This window comes from Quercus robur, chromosome 12, assembly GCF_932294415.1.
Source record: "Quercus robur chromosome 12, dhQueRobu3.1, whole genome shotgun sequence".
In the NCBI taxonomy this organism is placed as follows: domain Eukaryota; kingdom Viridiplantae; phylum Streptophyta; class Magnoliopsida; order Fagales; family Fagaceae; genus Quercus; species Quercus robur.
This window is the reverse complement of record NC_065545.1, coordinates 29100035-29126104: the sequence shown is the minus strand read 5'-3', so window position 1 is coordinate 29126104 and position 26070 is coordinate 29100035. Positions and strand designations below refer to the sequence as shown.

General features: G+C 36.4%; 1 protein-coding gene across 1 annotated transcript; it reads right to left on the bottom strand.

Annotated features, from left to right (window-relative positions):
• Positions 1-23589: 23589 nt before the first annotated feature.
• Positions 23590-25721, bottom strand: LOC126708750 (leucoanthocyanidin dioxygenase). The gene is made up of 2 exons (XM_050408671.1): positions 25098-25721; positions 23590-24428 (listed from the first exon to the last, which is right to left on the bottom strand). The coding sequence occupies exons 1-2, from the start codon at positions 25598-25600 to the stop codon at positions 23852-23854; spliced, it is 1080 nt and encodes a 359-aa protein (XP_050264628.1). The 5' UTR covers positions 25601-25721; the 3' UTR covers positions 23590-23851.
• Positions 25722-26070: the final 349 nt, after the last annotated feature.

Below are 26070 nucleotides of genomic sequence, written 5' to 3'. Positions count from 1 at the left end.
TTTAGGCCCCAAAATGTATAGGGTTGCATTCAGAAAGCCCATGGCCCACTAGAAAACATGCTTCTTTTTTATTTATTTATTTATTTTTTATTAATTGATCTATTTTGAATCTGCTTTCCTCATTTTTGAACTTAGCCACTCTGCTGAATCTCTTCTAAACCGATTAGCACCCACCTTACTTCATTCTCAGGACATTCATCCACCATAAAATAGAGACAAAATTCTGTAATTTTTAAAATATGAATATGAATTGAAAATTTGTTTACAGGCTTGGAGGCTAATTGAAAATATATTCTAAAACATATCCTAATTGATATCCTATCATAATAGTACTCTAATTTGTCTTTTTTTTTTTTAAAGTATTAAAAGGACCTAGAAATAAGGAAATAATAACCTTAAACTTAAAATTCTGAAAATTACATAAAAATATCAAAATTAATTAACAACGAAAATTAAATTACAGATTTTGTCCTGCATCAATTCCACCAAAATCTCATTGTCGTAGCATCAAGCTTTTCACAGACCCTGATAGAAGCTTCATTCGTTGATAAGGAGTATGTTGGCAATGCCTGCACAGTTTTTAACTTTTTATCAAGGCACTTCTACCAGCCCATGACAAACATTTACTCCTCCATCCCTTTAATCTTGCTTCCAACTTGTCTTAGAGGAACTTGAAGTCCCAGATTTTGTTTCTTGAGGTGAAAAAAGGGTCGCCTAAATACATTGCATAATTCTCAATAGCTTTCACCTGATGAACTTATTTTAATTCCCTCCTTGAGACTAACTTATTTTAATTCTGGGGAAATTACACTTTACTACCTTAAACTATACACCAGATTACACTTTACACCCTAAACTATTCAAATGCACACTTTACACCCTAAGTTATGACTCTTGTTACACTTTGCACCCCAATGTTAGTTTTACTGTTAAGTTAGACATAAATTAACAGCACATTACTTGCACATGATTTTTGCTTAGATAGCAAACCATTCAAAGACTAAAACACCCTTTTCACAAACAAGTAAAAACAAAAGCTAATATTTCTTCAACTCTTAATTACTCTGTGCGTAGCTTATAGATGATGTAGCCTCATCTAATATTTTTTTCAACTCTTAATTATTCTGTGCTCTTAATTATTCTGTGCGTAGCTTATAGCTGATGCAGCCTCATCTAATATTTTTTTCAACTCTTAATTATTCTGTGCGTAGCTCATAGCTGATGCAACCTCATGGTGTTGTGCACTTGTTTTGGTAGCTCTTATATTGCTAAGCTCTTTTAGGGAGACTGACCACACTACTTTTGAAGCTGTAAAGAGCAATAATAACTAGCAGCTCTTGGTCTTGGACCGATTATGTGAAGAAATTTATGTGGTTGGAGACCGTGAAACGCTGCACAAAATCAATGATAAGAACAGTGACCATTATATAGTTGAGCGCAACCCTCATATTCATGACCCAGATGATTTTTTTTTCCTAGACTTGTTATTAAAATCATCTGGGTCATGAATAATTTTAATAACAAGTCCAGGGAAAAAAAATCATCTGGGTCATGAATAATTTTAATAAGAAGTCCAGGAAAAAAAAATCATTTGGGTCATGAATATGAGAGTTGCGCTCAACTATATAATGGTCACTGTTCTTATCATTGATTTTGTGCAGCGTTTCACCTTCTCTAACCACATAAATTTCTTCACATAATTGGTCCAAGACCAAGAGCTGCTAGTTATTATTGCTCTTTACAGCTTCAAAAGTAGTGTGGTCAGTCTCCCTAAAAGAGGTTAGCAATATAAGAGAGCTACCAAAACAAGTGGACAACACCATGAGGCTGCATCAGCCATGAGCTACGCAGAGAATAATTAAGAGTTGAAAAAAATATTAGATGAGGCTGCATCAGCTATAAGCTACGCACAGAGTAATTAAGATTTGAAGAAATATTAGCTTTTGTTTTTACTTGTCTGTGAGAAGGGTGTTTTAGTCTTTGAATGGTTTGCTACCTAAGAAAAAATCATGTGCAAGTCATGTACTGTTAATTTATGTCTAACTTAATAGTAAAACTAACATCGGGGTGCAAAGTGTAACAATAGTCATAGTTTAGGGTGCAAAGTGTGCATTTGAATAGTTTATGGTGCAAAGTGTAATTTGGTGTATAGTTTAGGGTGGTAAAATGTAATTTCCCCTTTAATTCTCAATAGCTTTCGCCTAAATATATTCTTTTATTTGTTATTTGCCTTGGCCAACTGCAATATTTCTCCAAACATTCATTGAGGACACTTGCTTCTCTTTTATTTTCTTTAGAGAACATCATAATGTCGTTTGCATACATCACATGAGAGTTCTTTAGGTCCACCGATGATTATATTGATCCCACTGCATCTTCTATCCACATGCTCTTTTTCAATAAGCTTCCATAGAACTCCTACGAAGTTTGTAGAGGTTAGGGGACAAGGGGGTCCCCTCGCCCAAGCCCTCTAGAAAGGTTAAATCAGCCTGTTTTGCCACCATTTACAATCACAGAAAAATAATATGTTGAGATACACTCCCTTATCCAAGCCAAAAAATATCTTAGGTTGAAGCCAATCATTTCAAAAAAATCTGTCACAAATTATTACACTTTTTTGTCACAAATGTGATATGGCAGAGTGGTAAAAAATAATAGTGAATTCATATATAAGTGATAGACAACCACTCACAATCTATCACGTCATAAATGTAGTAAAAAGTTTTTAAGTAATTTGTGGTCTTAAAATTACTCAGCCAAATTTTTGTAGCACGTCCTAAAATCACTTGCCAAAATTTTTTAGTACAACCGATTGGAAATTCCAGTTTACTCTGTTGTATTCGTTTGGTAAGTACACTTTCATCTATTTGAATAAAATGATGGTACATAAAACAAGTTTGATTCAAAAAAGAAAAGAAAAGGAAATACATGTTTCACAACAAATCCCCAACCAAACACGTCGGAGACACCCCTGTATCTGTATGTGTGTTTACAATTAATGTGTAGGCAGAAAAAAATTAATTACTTATTTTACAATGCTAAATTTGTTTTTAAAGATTTTGATAGTTGTATTTAGGCGAAATTACATTATTGGTCCCTGAGATTTACCCTGTGAGTACAATTGGTCTCTTAAATTTCAAGTGTGTACTATTGGTCCCTCAAGTTTTAAAAATGAACAATGTTAATCCTTCTGTTAACTACAATTAATAATATTACTTATGTGACTAACTGAGTAATGACTTGTCATTTTTTTTTAATGATATGTCATTTTTTAATTTAAAAAATTACAAAAATTATTAGAAATTACTAAAAATATTAGTATATATAAGTTTTACAAACTTATTATGCCACGTAAGTGATTTAAAAATAGTTTTACACGTCCAGGCGTCCTTATCATTTTGGTAAAAACTTAATAATTAAAAAAAAATTAAAAACTGCATATTTCTCCCTTCAGCCTTTCTCTCTCATGTTCTTCATCTGCCATCTCCTAGAAAATACCCAATATCAAACTCTAATTCAACTGACTCATTTGCACAATATCAACGTCTCTTATGAGTCAGAATCAACGATGAATAACTTTATTCAATTTCAAAATATTTTCTAAAGTTCCCCCTTTTGTTTCAATTTCACTAGGGTTTCAAATCTAAATATAATTTTGATCTTCTTTTCAAACCTAATTCAAAATTTCCACAATGCATATGAAGCCCTATGGAAACAGACGAAAGAGCAACTCCATATACCTCCAAATCTAGATCCTATTTGAATCGACTACATAGCAATGGATTACAATTGTTTCAGATACTAATAAGTTATAAGGATTCAAACAAAAACTTAGGTGTGGTATTTGAAAGTTAAAAAATTAAGGCATGAAAGTTAGAAATATTCAAATATTTGAAGAATTTTAAGTATTATATACAGGTTTTATTATCTAAGAAAAAAAATGAAAGAAATATTGATCCTTTTTCTTTCTCCGCCTTGAACCAGTGGCAGTTACTGTGAGAATCTTTGTTGCCTGTCACATTTGTTGCACTCAAAATCTTCTTTGTTGGGTTGCTTGCACCGACCCTTAGACTTCTCTCAGCTCTTGATTTTTGTTGAGTTTTCCCAGCATATTTTGTTGGCTTTGAGGTATTCTGGCAACTTGATCGAAAAGCTGGAAAAAGGTGAAGTGAAAAGGAAATACTTACATAGGACAATGGGGAAGAGAGGGTGGGGCTGAAGCCAATATATATATATATATTTTCCATAAGAATAAAGAAAAATCAATTAAAAATGACATAAGACACTTAAGTTGCCACATCAATTTGTAAGTATCGATGAAGTGCAAATCGTCAGTTTTTGCAAATGCGTCCAGATGGAGTTGAGTTCTAGTCTGTGTTTCTGCAAATATGGTAAGATGGCTCCTTCAAGGTGGTCACCGGTGTGGAGCCTGCCACAGCGTCTCCAATGCCAAAGTCAGTATAAGGAAACCTTTAGAGAATAACACAGAATATCAGAGTAACTATGAGTGCTTTTTAGTGTGTCTATGTACCTTGTGTTGGTGTTGTGAGGGCTTTATATATGTTTCCACAGCTCCTAGCTGTTGTGGCTGTTATTATGGTTTTAATGCCTCTCTTGGTAACGCTTCATGCTAAGTGATGTGGGCTTTGATGGGCTTCCAATGGTCTATACAGCTGGTTTTGTAACCGTCCGAGGCATCATTGACTACATTAAATAGCTTCCCTACCTTCGTCAGTGACGTGGATATATTGACGGAGATTTTGGTTTTCTCGTCTATGAGAGAGAGATCGTCGGTCCTATTAGCTGCCCCTCAAGCTCTGTGGTCATCCGTGTGGTGATGATCACTGAGAGGCAAAAGGTTTTTGTTTTTGTTTTTGTTTTTTGTTTTTTATTTATTTTTTCATGTCTCTTGGGATTTCCCTTTGTATTCAATGCGCAGTAGCGGTTCTGGGTGTGTTGTGGCCACGTGGCGTAACCTGAGGGGTGATTTTAATGCTCCACTCCGTGTGACTCTCGGTTTTCCCTTTTTTTTTTTTTTTTTTTTCTAGTTTTCTGTGTCTAGCTTTTTAAACTTCCTTCCTCCTCTTTCTTCCTTACTTTTCACTTTCCCTTTTGCTTTGTGCTTTCCGAGTTGCCATTGCTGTTCTTGTGCTTCCGAGCTACTATTACTGCTTGTGCTTTCGAAATCCCTGCGTTTTGCTTGCGCTTTTGAGGTACGGTTCCTTCCTCCCTCTTCCTTTCTTTTCTCAAGTAGATAACTTTGTAGAAATTTCTGATTTTTCCTTTTCTCTCTTCTTTTTTTTTTTTTTTTTAGGTCTTTCTAGGATTTTGCCTTTCCCTTTTTGAGTTCTATGCTTAGTAGCTCTGAGGTTAGGGCCCTTTATCCCTCTGTCTCTTTCCTTTTCGAACGTTTAAGGGGATCTTTAGGTGCTTTCCCGTACCTTGAGAGTTTTGTATTAGAGGGTAGTAGTTTGAGCATTGCATTGGGTGATTTGCTACCATTGCTCCGTCAATCAATTAATTGGTTTGAGGGTTTAGTAAGGGAGCAGGGAGTAATGTCAGAGGTGAGGTCAAGTGAGTTAGAGACTGGGTTATCGTCCAATGACAAACCCGTGGAGGGGGATACCGCTATCTCTGTCCCTTGAGAGATTAGTGCTTTCTATGCCCTTGAGGAGGTGTGCGGTTTGGACGGCGAGACACTTTCTAGGATTAAGGATAGATTCTAGTTCCCAGATAGGGTTAGGGTTCGTCTACCTAGTGAGGAGGAATGGGCTTGCCACTTCTTCCCTGGGGAGGTATGCTTCTACGAGGCTGCCTTCCTGTGTGGGCTTAGATTCCCTGTCCACCCATTTATTATGGAGCTGTTAGGCCATTTTGGTATTGCTCCTGGGCAACTTATGCCTAATTCATGGAGGATAGTGGTTAGTTGTATGGGGATATGGCTGGCTATTACGGATAGAGACATGATTAGAGTGGATGAGCTCGTCTACCTATACCACTTAAAGGACTCTAAGGAGCATGGGTATTATGAGTAGGTTCCTTAGGAGAGGAGGACTAGGATCGTCCGGGACCTGCCTTTGTCCTTTAGATACTAGAAGTCCCAGTTTTTTTTTTTTTTGGTGTCGATGACTAGGAGACTCCCTCTAATGAGGTTTGGGGTGATCTCCCAAGGTTTCTCCGTCGGTGGAGTACCCCAAATTTAAGTGCGTCATTATTTCTCCTCGTCCCTTAATTTTCATCGTGTTTATTTTATCGTCACTAACTCCTTTGCCCATTGTCTTGTGCAGTTAAGAGACAGCTTAAGCTTAAAAGCAGGTACAAAGGACGCGTTGAGAATGCCATTGAGTATGTGAGGACGATCGAGGATTTCAACAACCTAGTGGATCCGCGAACTCTTGACTTTTATTGCCTTGGTCTAGAACCGTCTGCCTTCGTCCTGTGAAATATTGAGATTAAGGAAAAAAGAGAGTAAGTGTTAGGCTCGTTCATGTTGATTCTCTTGCACCCTTTTTTTTTATTATTTTTTTTAATTTTTTACAAGTGTTTTCCTCTTGTAGGAGTGACGACCAAATTTAACCAAGGAATGTACGCCTGGATGTGGGCTAAGAAGAACGAGCCCTTATCTAATCTTGGGGCCAAGACTATATGAGTGATGGAGAAGGGAACCCTCGTCACTACAGTGACTTCGTCTGCTCCTGGCACCAAGACGGTGAGGACTGCTTCCCCGGCCACTTCGGTTGAGGAGATTACTCCTCAATGGAATAAAAGGCAACAAACTAGGGATAAGCAAAAAAAGATGGCTGACTCCCAATCTTCCAGCATCTGGGACGATGCTGGGGTTGCGCTAGCTTGGGCGTAAGATACCTTTACTATCGAGGAGATGAAAGTTCTCTCGGGGGTATCTGCTGACGAGGATGTGGGTCGTCATCTCCACAAGCTCGTTCAGGTACTTGTGCAAACTTATCTCTTTCCCCTTTGTTTCTTTTTTTTTTTTCTTTTTGGTGTGTGTGTTGTCCTGAGGTCTAGTTTTTTCTTTTAGGTGCTGGGAGAGAGCCTTCATATTACCTCAGAGTATCTTGCTCAAGAGGCCAAGGTTGTGTCTGCGGTGTAGAGGGTGGAGGCCTTGGAGGTGGAAAATTCAAAGCTAAAGAAGGACTTGATCACCGCCATGGGCGAGGTCAACACCATGAAGGAGAAACTCAAGGTCATGGGGGACGACCTCAAAGCTGAGCGCCAACTAACGATGGAGAAAGATGAATAGCTCCAAGTGGCCAATGAGAAGATTAAGATCATTGCTACTAAGGCCGTTAAGGCCTTTCAACAAACTGAAGAGCACAATACTATGCTTTTCAGTTGGTACTTCAAGGGATTCGAACTCTTGAGGTGCTATCTTGTCAAGCACCCAGTTGGAGTGGATATGGAGAACCTTGATCTCGAGGAGGTTGACAAAGAGATGGCTGCTGACAAGGCTTCCCAGTCTGCAACTCCTGAAGGTGATGCCCCCGAGAATGCTCCCCCGAACCCTGCTGATGATGATGTGGTTGCTGATTCATGAACCTGCTACTTGTGTGTGTGTGTATATATATATATATATATTTATATTTAATGTTTTGTTTTGGGTGCCTGTTGTGTTTTGGGCCTTTTTAATTCCAATTCAAGAACAATATTTTCACTCTATTTTAAGAACAATGTTTTTAAGCCCAATGTTCATGGGCTTTTTAACTCCAATCTCGAAACAATGATGGGTACCTGTGGTTTTTGGGCTTTTAATTGCATTCATGATCATATACTTACTTGTTTCTCCTTTTGCATGATCTCTGTTTGCTCTATTCCTTTAATCATTTCTTCCGCGTCAATGCCTTGTACTTAGTTAAACCTTTTGTAATGGCTTGCACCTTTGTTGAAGAGTAGTGACTTGTCAGTGACTTACTCCTGTCCAAGAGGAGTCCCGTTTGCTTAACCAATTTTTGACCTGTCAGTAACTTACATCCATCTAGGTGGAACTTTTTTACTTAGTCGATTTTTGGCTTACACCTCGTTTGAGGGATCCGTTAGTAACTTACATCTGTCTAAGTGGAATTTTGTTATTTAGTCAATTTTTTGGCTTACACCCATTTAAGGTATTTGTCAGTAACGTACATCAGTCTAAGTGAAATCTTGTTACTTAGCCAATTTTTTAGCTTACACCCATTTAAGGGATTCTTCAATAACTTACATCCGTCAAGGCGGAATCTTGTTAATTAGCCAATTTTTTGGCTTGCACCCGTTCACAGGATTCGTTAGTAACTTACATCCGTCTAGGCGGAATCTACTTTGCTAATTTTTTAGCTTGCACCTGTTTACTGGATTCATTAGTAACTTACATTCGTCTAGGCGGAATCTTGTTACTTTGCCAATTTTTTGGCTTTTAATCTGCTGGGTTTGCTAGTATTGAGTCGTTGTTTGAATAGTTCTTTTATTGCTTTAAAAAATGAATACAATTGTCTGTTACATCTATTGGTGGTACATCTTCAAGTGCACAATATTCCATGGTCGTGGGAGTCTTTGCTGGTCCAAGATCACCAGGTGATAACTGCCTTGTCTGGAATAATGGACGACCCGGTAGGGTCCTTCCCAGGTTGGGCCGAATTTCCCTTAGGCAAGGTCTTTGGTTGCCGATGTGACTTTGCGTAGGACGAGGTCCTCTATTTCAAGTCGTCTGAGCTTTACTCTTTTGTTGTAGTAATTGGCCATCTTCTGCTGATACTTCGTCATCTTGTTAGAGGCTCCATCTCTAACTTCGTCCAGACAGTCCAGGTTGACTCTTAGTTGATCGTCGTTGCTGTCCTCATGGAACATCTCTCGTCTGTTACTGTTCATCCCCACTTCGACCGGGATTATTGCCTCAGTGCCGTAAGTGAGTCTGAAGGGGGTTTCTCTTGTTGGGGTTCTTGCTGTAGTCTTATAAGCCCACAAGACATTGGGCAATTCTTTTGGCCAGGCCCCCTTAGCGTCGTCCAACCTGGTTTTGATAATCTTAAGTAATGTTCGATTAGTCACCTTCGTCTGTCCGTTTGCTTGTGGATGTCCCGGGGATGAGAACCAGTTCTTGATCCCTAGACTCGAACAAAAATCCCTAAAGCCTTGATTGTCAAATTGCTGCCCATTATCTAATATGATCGTCAATGGAATTCCAAACTTGCAAATTATGTTCTTCCATACGAAGCTCTGGATTCTTGCTTCAGTGATAGTTGTTAATGCCTCTACTTCAACCCATTTTGTGAAGTAATCAATAGCGATTAGTAGGAACTTTACCTGTCCTTTACCTTGGGGTAATGGGCTGATGATGTCGATTCCCCATTGTGTAAATGTCCAAGGGGAGGCTATCGTTGTCAGTCTCTCGACTGGAAGGCATTGGACATTCCCAAACCTTTGGCACTTGCCGCATTTCTTGACAAGCTCCATTGCGACTACCTGCATTGTAGGCCAGAAGTAACATGTTAACTTTACTTACCAAGAATCTAGGGCCTGCATGGTCTCCGTAAACCCTTTATCGTTGTCAGTTTCTCAACTGGAAGGTATTGGACATTCCCAAACCTCTGGCACTTGTCGCATTTCTTGACAAGCTCCCTTGCGTTTACTTGCATTGTAGGCCAGAAGTAACATGTTCTGACAACTTTACTTACCAAGAATCTAGGGGTCTCCACAAACTCCTTAATGAATCTCTTTTAGAATATACATGACTTCCTCTTCATCTACACACTTCAGGTAGGGCATGGAAAAGTTTCTCTTGTACAGGGTGTCATTCAAGATCATGAATCTGGCTGCTCTCTTCCTGACTTTCTTGGTCTCCTCGACGTCTTGTGGGAGGTGGCTGTCTTGGAGGAATGATATAATCGGGGTCATCCAGCTACCTGTGCTCTAGATTGCAAATGTAGAGATTTCTTCAATGCTTGGATGTTTCTAGACTTCCATCTTTGAGCCCATGCTCGTTACTCCTTCTGTTGATGATGCTAGCTTCGCGATTTCATCTGCTATCATGTTCTGGCTCTCGAGGATCTACACAAATTTTAACCTATCAAACTCCTATGTCAAATGCTTCGTTAGCCTAAGGTATTTTTGCATTCTTTCCTCCTTTGCTTCATACTCCTCTTTTATCTGCCTTATTACTAGCTTAGAATCACTTTGGAGGAGCAAGTTTTTAGCTCCTAGTGCTTTTCCGACCCTTAGCCCCGACAATATTGCTTTGTACTCATCTTCACTATTGGTGGCCGGGAATTTTAGTTGAACTCCATATTTAAGCATTTCTCCGTCTGGGGTGGTGATGACGCCCCCTACTTCTCCCCTCCTTTGGGCTGACGAACCATCGGTTTGTATCGTCCACCGTTCTATCTCATCGATGGAGCCATCCTTGTTTGGAAGAGTGAACTCGGCAATGAAGTCCACTAAAGCCTGCGCCTTAATGGTTGTCCTGGGGTGGTACTCGATGTCAAACTGGCTAAGCTTGATTACCCATTGGACCATTCTCCTTACTGCCTTGAGCCTGTTCATGGACTTCTTGATGGGTTGGTCCGTCATTACCAAGATGGGGTTCACCTAAAAATAAAGTCGCAGCTTGCGCGAAGCTACTATCAATGCGAACGCAATCTTCTCAATCCTTAGGTACTTAGCTTCTGCCCCTTGGAAAGCATGATTGACGTAGTAAACTAGGAGTTGTTTCCTGCCATCTTCTCAAATTAAGGCTGTGCTCACAGCTGTGGCTGATATTGCCAAATACAGATACAGGGTTTTCCCCTTCCTTGGATGGGCTTAAGAGGGGTGGATTGCTCAGGTAACGCTTGAATTCTTGAAATGCCACCTCACATTCGTCGGTCCAAGCAAAGGCTTGCTTCAACATTTTGAAGAAGGGTAAGCATTTGTTCGTCGCTTTAGTAACGAACCTGTTGAGTGCCACTATCCTCCCTATGAGCTTCTGGACTTCTTTGAAGGTCTTTGGCGACGTCATGTCGAGTATGGCTCGCACCTTCTCCGTGTTTGCCTCTATCCCCCTTTGGGACACCATGAACCCCAAGAACTTCTCTGAGGCTACTCCAAAGGCACACTTACTAGGGTTTAATTTCATCTGGTACTGTCTGAGTGTGACAAATGTTTCCTTGAGGTCGTCTAGATGAGCAAGTTCTTCTTTACTCTTGACGAGCATGTCATCCACATATACCTTTATATTTCTTCTGATTTGCTTGCTGAACATTTTATTTACTAACCTCTGGTAGGTTGCTCCTGCATTTTTCAGTCCGAAGGGTATTACCTTATAGCAATAGAGTCCTTGACTTGTGATGAAAGCAGTTTTCTTCTGGTCTTCTTCTGCCATTTTTATTTGATTGTAGCTTAAGAATGCATACATGAACGTCAGTAGCTTATGCCTTGTTGTAGAATCTATTAGCTGGTCTATCCTTGGCAGAGGGAAACTGTCTTTTGGTTAAGCTTTGTTTAGGTTCGTGAAGTCCACGCACATTCTCCATTTCCCATTTGCTTTCTTCACGAGGACGACATTGGCGAGCCAATCTGGGTAGTAAACTTCTCGAATAAAGCCTACTGATAACAGCTTGTTAACTTAGTCCGTGATTGCTTGGTTCCGTTTTGGAACGAAGACCCTTTGTCACTGCTGGACTGGCTTCTTCTCGGGGTCCACATTTAGCCTGTGTTGGATGACCTTTGTGGATATACCTGGCATGTCCTCGTGACTCCATGCGAAGATGTCTAGGTTCTCTTTAAGGAACTGGATGAGTCTCGTCCTCATCTCGGGACTCCATGTCGTCCCTATTTTTGTCGTCCATGTTGTTTCTCTTTCAACCAGCTTCACTATCTTTCGGGCTTCCACTTTATCTTCTTCCTTCTCCTCGATCATCCATGGATGTTTTTCTTTAGTAGCTAGTATGGCCTGGTAGCATTCATTGGCCAGTACTTGATCTCCTTTTATCTTGCTCACACCATTCTCTGTTGGAAACTTTACCTTTAAGCAGTAGGTAGATGTGGTTGCTTTCTAACGGTTGAGCGTGGGTCTCCCGATGATCACATTGTAAGATGAAGGACTCAATAATGAAAGTTTCGTAAGGGAACAGGAGCAGGCTACCATGAGATAAAAGATCTTCTTTCTAAAGAGATTCGATTCGGAACTATTATATGTCCAAGGTCCAATATTGAAATAATTTCAGAGGTTTGCCTTGACTTTGTCCGTGTCAACAAACAATTTGAAATGCCTCGACTTTTTTAGAACAGGTTCGAGTCAAATAGAAATGATTCAAAGCACTTCTTTTTATACTATTTTGAAAACCCAAGGACATGTAACCGTCAGTGTCACTATGTCCTTAAGATACACCCTGTCTCCACTAAAGCTGACAAGGGGGGAATCGAATGGGCGAAGTCTTCCTGGATCTAGCTTCAGCTGTTGAAAAGCGGAGAGGTAGATGATGTCCGCAGAGCTGCCATTGTCCACGAGAATTCTCCTAGAATTGAATCCCTCTATCGTGAGCATTATAACCAGGGAATCGTCATGAAGCTGCTTCACTCCTTTAGCATCCTCTTTCGAGAAAAACATGTCACGGTTTATCCGTTTGTGCTTAAATGGGGGCATTCTGTGGACACTGTTCACCTACCTTTGGCATGCTTTCTTGAGAGATTTGAATGACCCACTTGTGGATAGGCCACCTGGGATTGTCTTTGTCTCCCCAATCACACTTGGCGGCCGCTGGGACATGTGATCCTCATCCCTTGGTGAAGATTCACGCTGGTTTTTGCTGTCGCCTCTGAACCTACTAGATTTCCCCTTTTTCACATACTTTTGCAGTTTCCCTTTCCATATAAGCTCCTCTATCTGCTCCTTTAGGTCCCTGTAATCCTTTGTGTAATGGTCGTGATCCTTGTGGAATCGGCTGTACTTCTTTTTGTCACGCATGTTGGGCAACGAATGTAATGGCCTTGGCCATTTGAGGTAGTGCTTATCCTTAATCTGCGCTAAAATTTTATCAACAAGCATAACTAAAGGAGTGAATTTTATCGTTCGAGGAGTTTTTTCGTCTTTCCTTTTACTCCCATCACTAGTCTAACAATCTGGGTGCTCTCTTTTTCATCCTCTACGATCGTCCTCCTTCCTTCCCTTATCTCCTGGCCTTTCCACGTCCTTTATGGCGGCTAAAGCATCTTCAACGTTCATGGACTTCTATGCCTTCAGGAGCATCTCTGCCATCGTCTTAAGAGGATTCTTCGCGAGTGAAACCACGAACTCTCTGGACTTCAATCCCACTTTAAAGGTCGTCAACTGCACCTTGTCATCAGTTTCGTCCACCTCCAGAGTCTCCTGAGTAAAGCATTTCATGTATGACCTTAAGGTTTCTTTCTCTCCCTATCTAATGGTGAGTAAGTGGTCTGCTGGTCTCTTTGGGTGTTATCCCCCGACGAAGTGGCGCAAAAAGGCGTTGCTTAACTGCTCAAAGCTGTCGATGGACGATGTTGGTAACTTCATGAACCACTCCCTTACAGCTCCTTTAAGAGTGGTAGGGAAGGAATGACACAGTATTTCATCAGGAGGCTGTTGAAGGCCTAGTGTTGTCTTGAAGGTGTTGAGGTGGTCCTAAGGGTCTTTAAATCCGTCAAATGGCTCAAGCTGAGGCAAGCAAAATTTCGAAGGCACAGGGCATTCCAAGACCGCCATGGTGAAGGGTGAATCTGTTGCCCTGACCATTCTATCCAGGCGTCTGTTTTCCCCCTAATGGCGTTCCTCAGCTTGTCCATCTCCTTTCTCATCTCCTGGAGAATATCTAAGTTTTGTTCATCTAAAGTAGTCGATCCTCAACGGTCGCTCCTTCTATGGCTATCTCCCTCATCCTTTTGATTGGCTCTAGACCGGTTCTCCTCCTGTTGAAGCCATAGTCTCATTTCATGATTCTGTCTAGTGAGCTCTTTGAAGCTAGTTGCAAGAGCCTGGACTTGCAGAGCTAATGCTGCAGAATCCTAGTTGGACTCCATCTGAATATAGAAGTTAATTGGAAACTATGCTTTCAAACCTAGGTACGAAAATGTTGTTTCCCACAGACGGCGCCAAACTAATGAAGTGCAAATCGTCAGTTTTTGCAAGTGCGTCCAGATGGAGCTGAGTCCTCGTCCGTGTCTCTGCAAATATGGTAAGATGGCTCCCTCAAGGTGGTCACCGGTGTGATACTTGCCATAACATCTCCAATGCCAAAGTCAATATAAGGAAGCCTTTAAAGAAAAACACAGAATATCATAGTAACTATGAGTGCTTTTTAGTGTGTCTATGTACCTTGTGTTGGTGTTGTGAGGGCTTTATATATGTTTCCACAGCTCCTAGCCGTTGTGGCTGTTATTGTGGTTTTAATGCCTCTCTTGGTAACGCTTCATGCTCAGTAATGTGGGCTTTGATGAGCTTCCAACGGTCTATACAGCTGGTTTTGTAATCGTCCGAGGTGTCATTGACTGCATTGAATAGCTTCCCTACCTTCGTTAGTGACGTGGATATATTGACGGAGATATTTGGTTTTCTTGTCTGTGAGAGAGAGATCATCGGTCCTATCAAGTACTTTTAGTAAATTAAAAATGTTATGTCATTATTCCGTTAACCACATTGACAATCTCAATAACGGCAGTTAATAGAAAGACTAATATCACTCACTTTTAAAATTTGAGGGACTAATAGTGCTCACTTGAAACTTGAGGGACCAATTGCGCTCACAAGATAAATTTCTTGGACCAATAGTGTGGTTTCGCCTTGTATTTACTTAAAATTTTTAAAATCAACATAACATATGCTTATATGTACTTTAAATGTACCCATATATATATATATATATATATATATATATATATATATATATATATATATGTTGAAGCATAGTATTTATTGTAACTACGCTTTTGTTGAACTACGTCAGTGGCCACATCATTCACTTATTTTCTACCACTTATTTTCTCTTTTTAAAATTTTATTCTCTCTATACTAAAAAAAAAACACCCTTCTTCTTCCTATTTGTTCACATTTATTGTTACACTTCCTTCAATATTTCCTCTCTCTCTCTCTCTCTCTCTCTCTCTCTCTCTCTCTCTCTCTCTCTCTCTCTCTCTCTCTCTCTCTCTCTCTCTCTCTCTCAACTTTACTGTTACACTTTCTTCTTCATTTTCTCTTTTATATATTTTGACTCTTCTTTTTTCCATTTTATTTTGTATAAATTCAATATTATTTTTCCCATTCAATCCATATTTTTCTCACAAAAAAATTGTGAGTACTCTCTCTCTCTCTCTTTTAGGGGATTTTTGTTCTTTCTTATAACTCTGACTAAGGTTGATGGTTTTTTTTTTTTTTTTTTTTTTTTATATATATATATTAAATATGTGTTTTGGTATTTTATTTTCTAAAATTTCTCATCACAAAGTCTTCTCGCTCCCTTTTATTGCTTTGGTTGAATTTTGGTTTGGGTTAATACTTAGTATTTTTTTGGAGATAAGAACTTGAATTTATATCAAAACACAATTTACATGACTATGAATTTGAATATACTACCAATTTTTTGAGTAATAAATTATTACATAGTCTATCTTTTATTCCTTTGGTTTCAATTTAATTTTGGTTAAGATAACATTGTAAATTTTTATGAGTTTTTATTATTATGATAATCTCTTTATTCCTTAAGTGATGAGAAATTTGCATGATAAATTTGAAACTTATTCAGTTTAGTTGTATATCAGGTAAATATAACATACTACAATATATAAGTTAAAATAATATAGTTCACCTTAAAAAATTATTAATCAAAACATGCAAAAATAATAATATTAAAAGAGTATTAATCAAACATACAAAAAAGAATAATATGATATATTTGTAAAGATAAAAAGATAAAAAAAAAATTATAGAAATATTTAAAAAAGAACAAAAAATACTTGAAGTAATTGTTACTTTTTATAAATTACATCCCATTACATAATATTTTTATATTCTCACGCATTGCGTAAGTTTGCAACTAGGAGTTATCAAAATTGAACCAAAGATTATCCCAATTGAAGGATAGGTTCAATAGTTCATTGGTTTAACCAATGGTTCACTGATTGAATTGTACAACAATTAATATATTTTATAATTATAAAAAATATCTAAAATAAAATAAAAATATGAAAGTAATGTAAATTATGACCAAAAAAATTTAAAAATAATATCATATGAAATAAAATTTAGAAATATAAAAAACTAAACACATTATTTGGGTAAATTATCTGATATCCAAATCATATAGTCCAAAAATATTAAGACAACAAATCTCATATAAATAAATATTTTAGCTCAATTCTTATGAAAAATGCACAAAATTATATATAGAGACAAGCGCATCATCTGTCCTAATTTATATAAAAAAAATTTACAATTTTTGAGAAACCCAATAACTAAAAATCATATTATAATTTATAAATAATAAAAAAATTTTAAAAATCTTTGAACTATGAATGTTATAGGCAGATCTCCTAATATTATATTAGTACAGCCTTTTGCAATAGTACTTGAATGAGTTGAATTAAGATCAAGTGCAATACCTTACTTGGTGTAATGCCTATAAATGGTTGAGATTGAAAATTGATAAAAAAAATTTTCAATCTCAACCATTGATTAAAAAAATTTTAGAAAATGTTTTCTTTTTGAGAAAAAAGTTAAGAGAAGTAAAAATGTGAAAGTAAAAAAGTGAAAAGGTTGTGAGAGAAAAGGCATCAGGTGGGTATTACACTTGATCTCAATCTTAGTAAGTGTGACTTGAGAAGTTAGGAGTTGTCTACTTTAGGATTCAGTTATCTGCGGGTTAATTGTATAAACCAATATTTGTCTTCAAACCAACCCGGACTGTGTCATGCAACACAGAATTTCCGATGGAACAGTACGCAACTACATATTATGTATTTATAACATTGAATGTACCTCAATTTATATAGTTTTTGGTTAACGGACAACCTCAAAACATTTTTTAATAGAGTATTGTAGGAAATTTTTTATACCATTTTTATTAGAAAATATAAAATGCTTTAAAAAATCATTTTTTTCATAATTTTTTTAAAAAAAAATTTCTTAAATTAATACTTTTAGGACATTTGTTAATTTTAACCTTTTTTTGGTAAACTTGTTAATTTTAACCTTTATGTATCAGCTGATGTTATATTTTAATTTGAGTAAGGAAACGCTAAAACCACAAATTATTTTACAAACTTTTGAGTAATGTTACGGTTAAACACTCAAAATGATTTTATAACATCTTTTACAAACAGTTGATTTGGCTAATTCTTACTGGTTGTCTCATCTAGGCCCATCATTAAAATAACTTATTCACTTACCAATAACCATTCACTATATTAGCCCTTTGTAAAAAATTATTGTAAAATAGTGTGTAACTCTACCATTTTTTTTTTTTTTAGAATTCTCGTCTCACAATGTCGTGTACCTGTTGAATATGTGTTCACACTTCATGCAGGGAAATTATTAAATACTATTGGATCAGGATGGAAAATTTTCCCCACCTTGCCTTGATCCGCCTCTCCTTGCTTTACCCCATGCGGGTTTTCCCCACCCCAAATAGATGGTGGGGCGGGGATGGGGTAAGATTTTAGCCCCCGTCACAGAGGCAAGGAAAGGATGAGTTTAGACATTTTAGCCCCTAAATCCATACTATTTAAACAATCAAATCAATAATAGCTTATTTAAATACATGCATATTAATATTTTTGTTTTTGTTGTGATATTGTCTTGTTAAAAACTTGGATAATATTATTCAGTTCTTGCTAAAAATTAGTTTGATTTGGTGTGATAAATTTAGTTGTAATTCTAAATATATTTATATTAATGAAACAAGTTTTATTAAAAAAAATGTAATAATTATGGGGCAAATTAACATAAAGTAGAATTTTACAGGGTGGAGTAGGGCCTGCGAGGCCCAGGGGGTAGGTATGGAGCAATGAAGTTTCCTCCATCATACAAGGTGGGGCGGGGATAGGGCAAGACAAAACCATGCTAGGTGGGGATGAAGACACCATCCTTTAACCCCGGCCCTCCTCCCCATTGCCGTCCTTACTATCGAAGCATGGTGACATAGTACTGCTCATTCTTTTCACATATATAGTAAACTTTGTCATAAATTTAATTAGTGAAATTTACCATAAACAGGAACGACGCTAGAACTTCGAGTTGGGGGGTGGCTTTAATGTTGGCCATGTGCGGCAATTTCAACATCTGACTTTGCTACTACTAACCGCTAAGCTTCTTTGTTTGTTTGTCTGTTTGTTCTTTTTTCTTCTTTTTTTTTTTTTTTTTTTTTTTGTGGGTAAGAAAAAATTATTTTTGCTTAGAATTTTTTTAAAGGGTAGGGTTCTTTATTTTGGATAAAATTGGTTGATTGGACTTAATTTTTTTTTTTTTTTTTTTTAGTTTTACTATTGGTACTTTTTATTGTTGAGCTAATATTTTTTAACTTGTATATTTTGTTTTAAATTTTAGATCTATAAATTTTTTTATCGTCACTAAAATGATGAAAATGCTAGAGTTACAAAACATTTTTTTTTTTATTTTATAAATTGTTGATGTTATAAGTGGTTATTGGTAAATTAAAATATTGATATAAGTGGTGGGTCGATATTTGAACCAATAAGAATTTACTAACAAAATAATTTGTAAAAATATTGTAGAAAAGTTTGTGAGTATAGCATTACTCTTAAAAAATTGATAATGTAGGGTCAATTTTTGGGGCCCAGGCCCAGCAGGTAGATGATTCTGGCCCAAAGAGCCCTAGACAATGAATTTGTAGAGAGCGGGTTACAGAACTAGGCCCTAACGAAGTGAGTATTAGTTAACTTTGGGCCATGCAACGATTGAACGTAAGAATATCTCCTTCATGTCCACTGGATGCTCGGTCCGAGGAGACGTGTGGGTGCACTTCTGTTCTTGATCAAAGGTTATGGTCTTTCTCTCTCTCTTCTGTTCTTTCTTCCCTTTTTTGCCAATCCCCTCTTCATGGGGATTCCCTTATCTTATATAGCCTCTTTGAAGTCATCAGAACCTTACACTTGTTGATCATCTGGACCTTCACTTGAGTGCCCGTTCCATCGAACATCTCCTCTACCTTTCTGTGAGTTGTAGTGGCCAAGGTAACACTGTTCGCCTGTCCTCTCCACATTAATGCAGCCAGAAAAGTAGCTTCTCTGCATTTAATGCAGCAGCTGTAATCTCTCCCTAGACATCCTATACTCTCTTCCTTCTCTCGGGCTTGTGAAGCTCGTCCTTGCTACCAATATTCGTTGGAGTGATTCCTTATTGCTGGTAGGGTGCATGTTTGGTCCATATTTGGCACGTCCGAGGAGACATTCCTCCTTGGACCACCTTTTAAATAAGTTTGGGCTCATAAGAGTTGGGCCGGAAGTCCTTTTGGCGCCCCACTTTCTCCTCGGACGTGGCTGGACTCTGTATGGGGCCCAAGGCCCATTGTTTGATTTGGGAACTTTACCCCTACAGATAACATTGTTTATGGGAAGCAAAATGTAATTTTATAAATTAAATTAAATTTCCAAAAGTATAATTATAATAATAATAATATTAGTATTTTTTTAAAAAAAAAAATTAGGGGCCATTACACCCTGGTCCAACAGTGGCTCCGTCCTGACCACAAATATTAGATAAGTGACAACTATACATCATCATACTCCAGAGGTTACTACTTAAGCATTGATCTATGCTTTCCCAATCGTAAATTGTACTCGAGGCATGCGAACTATGTATGACACTATTGGTATTGACCACAATCATCTAATCGAAATTTGCTTTTAGCTTTTGTCTTTGGTTTCATTTCCACCATTCAAATTTTCAGTACCACCACAACCACCATCTACTCTTCATCTAACATACATATAAACCATTCAAATAATCAAACCTGAGATTTAGTTGTTATTTCTACTTGTCAGTTCTAGATACGTACGGTTGGTGTCAAAAACTGGTTGGTGCTGAGACATTTCCACCACTAATTTGTGATACGCACTTGTGGTTTCCATTCTGACATATGGGTTGTTTCCTTTTTGTAGTGCTAACATTATGAGATGTAATAATGAGTAGAAAATTGAAATCCAAATTAGGTATAAAATATTATTTTCCATCATTTTTTTTAGGATGAAGGTGGGAACCTAATAAAATTAGGTATTAAAAATTGTAATTGTGATATGGGTATAAAATATTATTTTCCATCTTTTTATAGGATGAAGGTTGGAAGCTATAAAATTAGGCATTAAAAATAGTAATTGTTCTCTCATGTTTGTTGATGTATATTCTGTGCACGTAAAGTTCATAGTCTCACGTACAATAATACTTTATGGATTGTGTTAACGGACACCGTACGATGCCCTTTAAGCACATTTTTTCCTAACACAATTTGTATCTTTTCTTTCTTTTTTTCAATTTGTGTCACTTTCTCAGTTTTGTAGATATTATTTCAAATTTTTTTGACTTTTTCTAACAAATTTTTTTCTTTTTCTGCCTAAAAAGGCCTACTAGCATTCTCCATATTTTATAGGCAGTGCCTAAAAAGGCCTACTGGCAGGGTAGTTTCTAGGCCTCACACCCGGGGTGTGTGGATCCTTCTTGTGCCCTACTTTCTGCCGATTGGTAACGGTTCATAGGGACATTACCAAATGTTATTTGCATTGGCAGTTGGCACAGATATGGCTGGCTATCAAAGTGTAATTGAATTATAAGTCAGTTTTTTTTTTAATTTTTAATTATTTATTTATTTATTTATTTTTTAGCTTTTATATATAGCTTATTTTTTATCACTTTTTTAAAATACAAGTATACTTTAGTATATATACTTTTAGTAAAAATTTTCAATAAAAAGTTAAATAGGTTGGTTTTTTTTTTTTTTTTTTTTTTTTTTTTTTTTTTTTTTGTGTGGAGATAATAGGTATAAAAATAAGTTGTTCTTGAATAAACACAAAAGTATACTATGCATGCAAGAGCAAGAAAATTGACTACTTTGGAAAAATAAAGCCAACTGTTCGTTCTGGGAGAAAAATAATTAAAACTTGAAAATTACTTTCTGGTTTCTGTAGTCTTTCAGCAAAAATCAAAAGGGAAAAGCATTTTCTAGTTTCCTACCGTCATAGCGGGCCATGGATCCGGGTTTGTTGAATTTTTTTATTTTTGGTTGTTGCGCTTATATCCTACTAGTCGCTAATTTGTGCTATGCACAGAAACCTACCTATTTGTAAGATAAACTAAAATAATTTTATAAAAAATTTAAGAAATTATACCATCGCATGATTTGCTCTTGTATGACTTCAATTTGTGTTACAATTTGATGAAGAAGTCATTATTTGAACGTGTAATAGTTTACAAAAAAATTGTCAGACAATTTCAGATATTGCAAAAAAATAACTCAAAAATTCAGACATTAAAACTTTTGAAAGACCAAAAAAATGAAAGAATCAGATGATTCACTACTTAGAAATTATTGAAACAAAACAAAATATATATGACTAAACAATAGATAAATATAAGAGAAAGATGAGTTACATTCAAAAGAATAATTTCAATTATTGCAAACTTTTTTATCTTGTAAAAAATGGATAAAAAAAGAGTTTGGTTGTTCATGTACGAAAATTACCTTTTAAAAAATACATGAAAAATCATAAAATAAATTTTTTTTTTTTTTTAACATAGTAGAGGAGAAGAAAATAACATAAGAAGAGCTCATACCTCTACTCAGTTTAAAAAAGAAAAAGAAAATATTGGGGTTTACTTTGCTTTTATAGTGTTCATGATTAACCTCGCAAATTTGGAAATAAGTGATCAATGTTTGTGTTTGAGTTTAAGTTAGATTTGTTAGAGAAATAGAGTTTCACTCCCTGTTAAGTTTGAATTAAACAAAAATAATTTTGTTTAAAAAAAATGATAATGATGAGTTTGAGCTTAAGTTGGACTTGTTAGAGAGATAGAGTTTTACTCATCGGTAAGTTTGGACTAAACAAAAATAATTTTATTTAAATATTGTATTGATGTGAAAAATTGTAAGAGGTTCAGAGGCTTTAGTTTTATATATATTATTAATATTACTGTACAATATTGTGCTAAACTTGAGAGATCGCTTCAAACTCCTAAGACCAGCGAAAACGATTTGATGCTGACCTCAAAAATACATCACTTCTCCTTAAGAGCACCTCGCAATTATACGCGGACTGGTACAAATAAATATGACAATCCTAGCATTCTACATATGACACTACCTTTTCACATATTTAGAATAGGTAGTGCTATCAAATTATCAATACAACTTTTACAAAGAGTTTCAGAGTGGTTGAAGTGATTGACTTTGAGGAAGAATTAAGAATTATTGTAGGGAAAAAATTAAGCAACAAAATTGGTTGTAGCATAAGATTATAATTTTTCTCAATAAAATAAATATTACTACATATTTTGAAAATTTAACAGTTGAATTGCATGTTTTTTATGCTCTTAAAATTCATGTCAAATTTTGTGTCGATCGGATATTATTTACTATATGATTTATAAGTTTATATTTTATGCATAATTTTGAACTACAAAAACTTGCAATTTAAACAATTTATTGATGATATAACTGGTACAGTATCTTAGTTGCTGTTCCTTGTTCCCTTCTTAAAATTTAGTCATGTGGCCAGTTAACTAAAAAATACACTTCTATCTCATGAGAAAAAATCCACATGGCAGAATCTTAAGATTACCTAAGAAATAGTACCTAAGTACTGTACCTAAGTCTTGCCCTGATATTTAATCTTTTAGAAATTTTGTAAGTATGAAGAATATAAGAAGATATCATCCAATAGTGAATTTGTCACAATTCACTTTCAATAAAAAGATACTGAGTAAGGTTGTAACTTAAGGTTACAACTAATAGCTAAACTTTGTCCTTATTATAGGGCTCCATTCAATTTCACATTTATTTTTACAATTATCTTACATAGCAAATTGTAAATTGGATGTTTAACACTTTCACATAAATTTATCTATTTTTTCCACTCATAGTCAATTACATCGAAAGTTGTGAAAATTAATGTAAAATTTGTTGTGATCCTAGATTTTTTCCTAATTCTAGTACTACATAAAAACTTACAACTTTTACTACAATTATTTTACATAGAAAATTGTGACTGACTTTTTATCACTTTCACATGAACTTATCACTTTTTTACTACTACTCACAATCTGTCATATGTCATGGAAATAGTTGTGAATTTTTTTTACATGGTCTTAAAATTTTTGTATATTAAATTTTAAAGGACCAAATCAAACCAACCTCGTATTGACCCCATTGCCCCATAGATGGAATGATGAGATTGTTCCTTTTTTGTTTTTTTCTTTTTTTTTTTAAAAGTAGGATTATATCTGAATTTTTTTTAAGATTTCGAGGCCAAAATCAAATTCACCTTCAAGTTTCGAGGACAAAAGTAAAATTTATCACAAATTATATAGATAAATTTACTCAAATATGCTTATCAAAACAAAAAACAAAAAATTATAAAATAATAATACACGTAATCAAAATTAGACAGTTTCACTAAAAGGAGCACTTTGATTAGCATTAACCAATTAATCAACCAAGATAGATAACCTAACAAAAGATGAATATCAATTCTTATTTTTTCAAAGCAAACAGAGAATCGCCAATAACAAGGAGACCCGTAACTTATGACCTATACATGTCACAAAAGGGTCAAAAACTAAACTTGCACACAAGTAGAGCGCCATAAATGATAAAACAACATAGTAATAAATGAACTCAATCGACATTACCAATAATTTTGTAACCAAGGCTTATTTAAGAGCAGCAGCAGAAAGAGCAGCATCCTGGGTCTTCCTGAACAACTTGTGTTGAATATGCTGAGCAAAGGTGCGAGGTGGGTAGAGTGGTGGCTCAGCCTCGGACACAACCTCCGGCAGTGGCTTCAGGATGATCTTCTCCTTTGGTGGCTCACAAAAGACTGCCCATGAGATCCTAACTTTCTCCTTGTTCACCAGTCCCCTGTGAAGAATACTCTTGTACTTACCATTGCTCAAAATCTCTATCGTGTCCCCTATGTGCATGATGATAGAGTTTGGAACACATTTTGCTGTGACCCACTTGCCTTGATAGAAAAGTTGCAGGCCGGGAACCATGTTGTGGAGAATGAAAGTTAGTGCACTTACGTCTGTGTGAGCTTCAACACCAAGAGCAAGTTCTGGTTGAGGGCATATGGGATAGTAGTTGATTTTCATTTGGAGAAGTAGTTCTTCCAGGCCACCAACTTCCTTCTCTAGCCTTCCTTCTTCCAATCCCAAGCCAAGGGATAGTACGGAGAATACCTTGGTCGCTAGGACTCTCAATTGCTTTGCATACTCTTTTGTTGCCTCACTGCATACAAATTAAGGGTGACATTTATCCATGAGTTTTTAATATAACAAAAATTATTGGGTTCTATTTTTTTTATGTCACATAATTTGGAGTTCAAAAACAATTCGTTACAAAAGAATAAAGTCATTTTTAAATTCGTGGCCAAATAATGATATAAAGATCAAAAAATTGCTTTATATTTATTTATTTATTAGTATAATTGACTACAATTTTAATTGTTCAGTTCTTCTATGACCATAATTTTCGTGCTACAATTTTGATATGGTCGATCGTTAATAGTTGCTTAACTTATAGTCGACCATATCAAAATTGTGGCACAAAAATTGTGTCCATAAACTTTCTTTTAATTGTTTAACTTCTAGTAATATCTAAACTCTTTCATATGATATGCACGCTCTTTTACATCATGTGTAAAATATAAAAATATTAGATATGAAAGTATAGATATTGTCTAAAAGATTAGGGATGTGAAACAGTAATTAACCAAGGATATGGTAAACAGGAAAACTATTAGACACGGTTGGTAGATCAATAGAAATAAAAAAATCGATCTAATTGTTTTATTAAATATTGGTTTGCTTTTATTAATATGAAATACCATGTCAGTTGTAGTACGGATATACATAAGATCGATATGTAGTATAATTAACAATTAAAGGTTGAGCTTACATGTAGTCGCTTGGTGTCTTAGGCCATATGGACATGTCACGCTTCTCCTCAGGGTAAACAAGGTGGAAGAAATAGTCCTCCCACTCAAGCTGCCCGCTAGCATTGTTGGCTAGCTTGCTCCCATACCCTTGAATTTGGCCTGAAACCTGTTCATTAGCATACTTTTCCTTTTCCTCTATTGGGAGATCAAAGAAGATCTTCCCTGCCTTTTTCACACGGTCAAGCAGGTCATCGGAGATGCCATGGTTAACAAGGTGCATGACACCCCATTCCATGGCAGCTTTCTTCAACTCCACGCGGCATTTCTCTCGAACAGCCTCATCTGAAGATTCAATGTTCTTCAAATCAATGGTTGGAACTTGAGGCCCAAGATTGTTTTTCTCTTCCTCGAAGACATTGCCGATGCTGTTTAGCTCTTCTTGGGGTCTCACATATTCCTTTGGGATTGCCTGGATGCCACTGCTAGCCAAGCTTTCAACTCTAGGAGCCACTGAAGTCACCATGATAGCAATACGTATTTTCTTTCTTTCTTTCTTTTAATTACGTAATTGCTTTCCTTTCTTATTCTCTCTCTTTTTTATTTGCTTCTCTAATGAAATGTCAACCAAAATGTGCTCTAATCCAAAAATGTTTTTTAGGTTTTATAGCAATAGGTTTCCACTACATGCCAACTAAACGACAACAAACGAATTAACGAAGACAGTTCTCTCAAGTCTCAATTGTGTCCACGGGGAGTAGAGAGCTACCACGTAGAGAGAGATAGAGTCACAAGTGCGGGTTGGTTGGGTGTCACGTGATGCACTTACTTCCCGGACTTACTAGTTATTATCCACAGTAAACACGAGAAGGGTGGGATTGACTGGAAGCTTGGACCACGTGCTGACCCTAACGGTCAAAAGTGAATCTCACATAAGGTTCACCCTATTTCAACGGCTCACGTAGAGTTTTGCTTCCGAAATAGGCTCTCATGTAG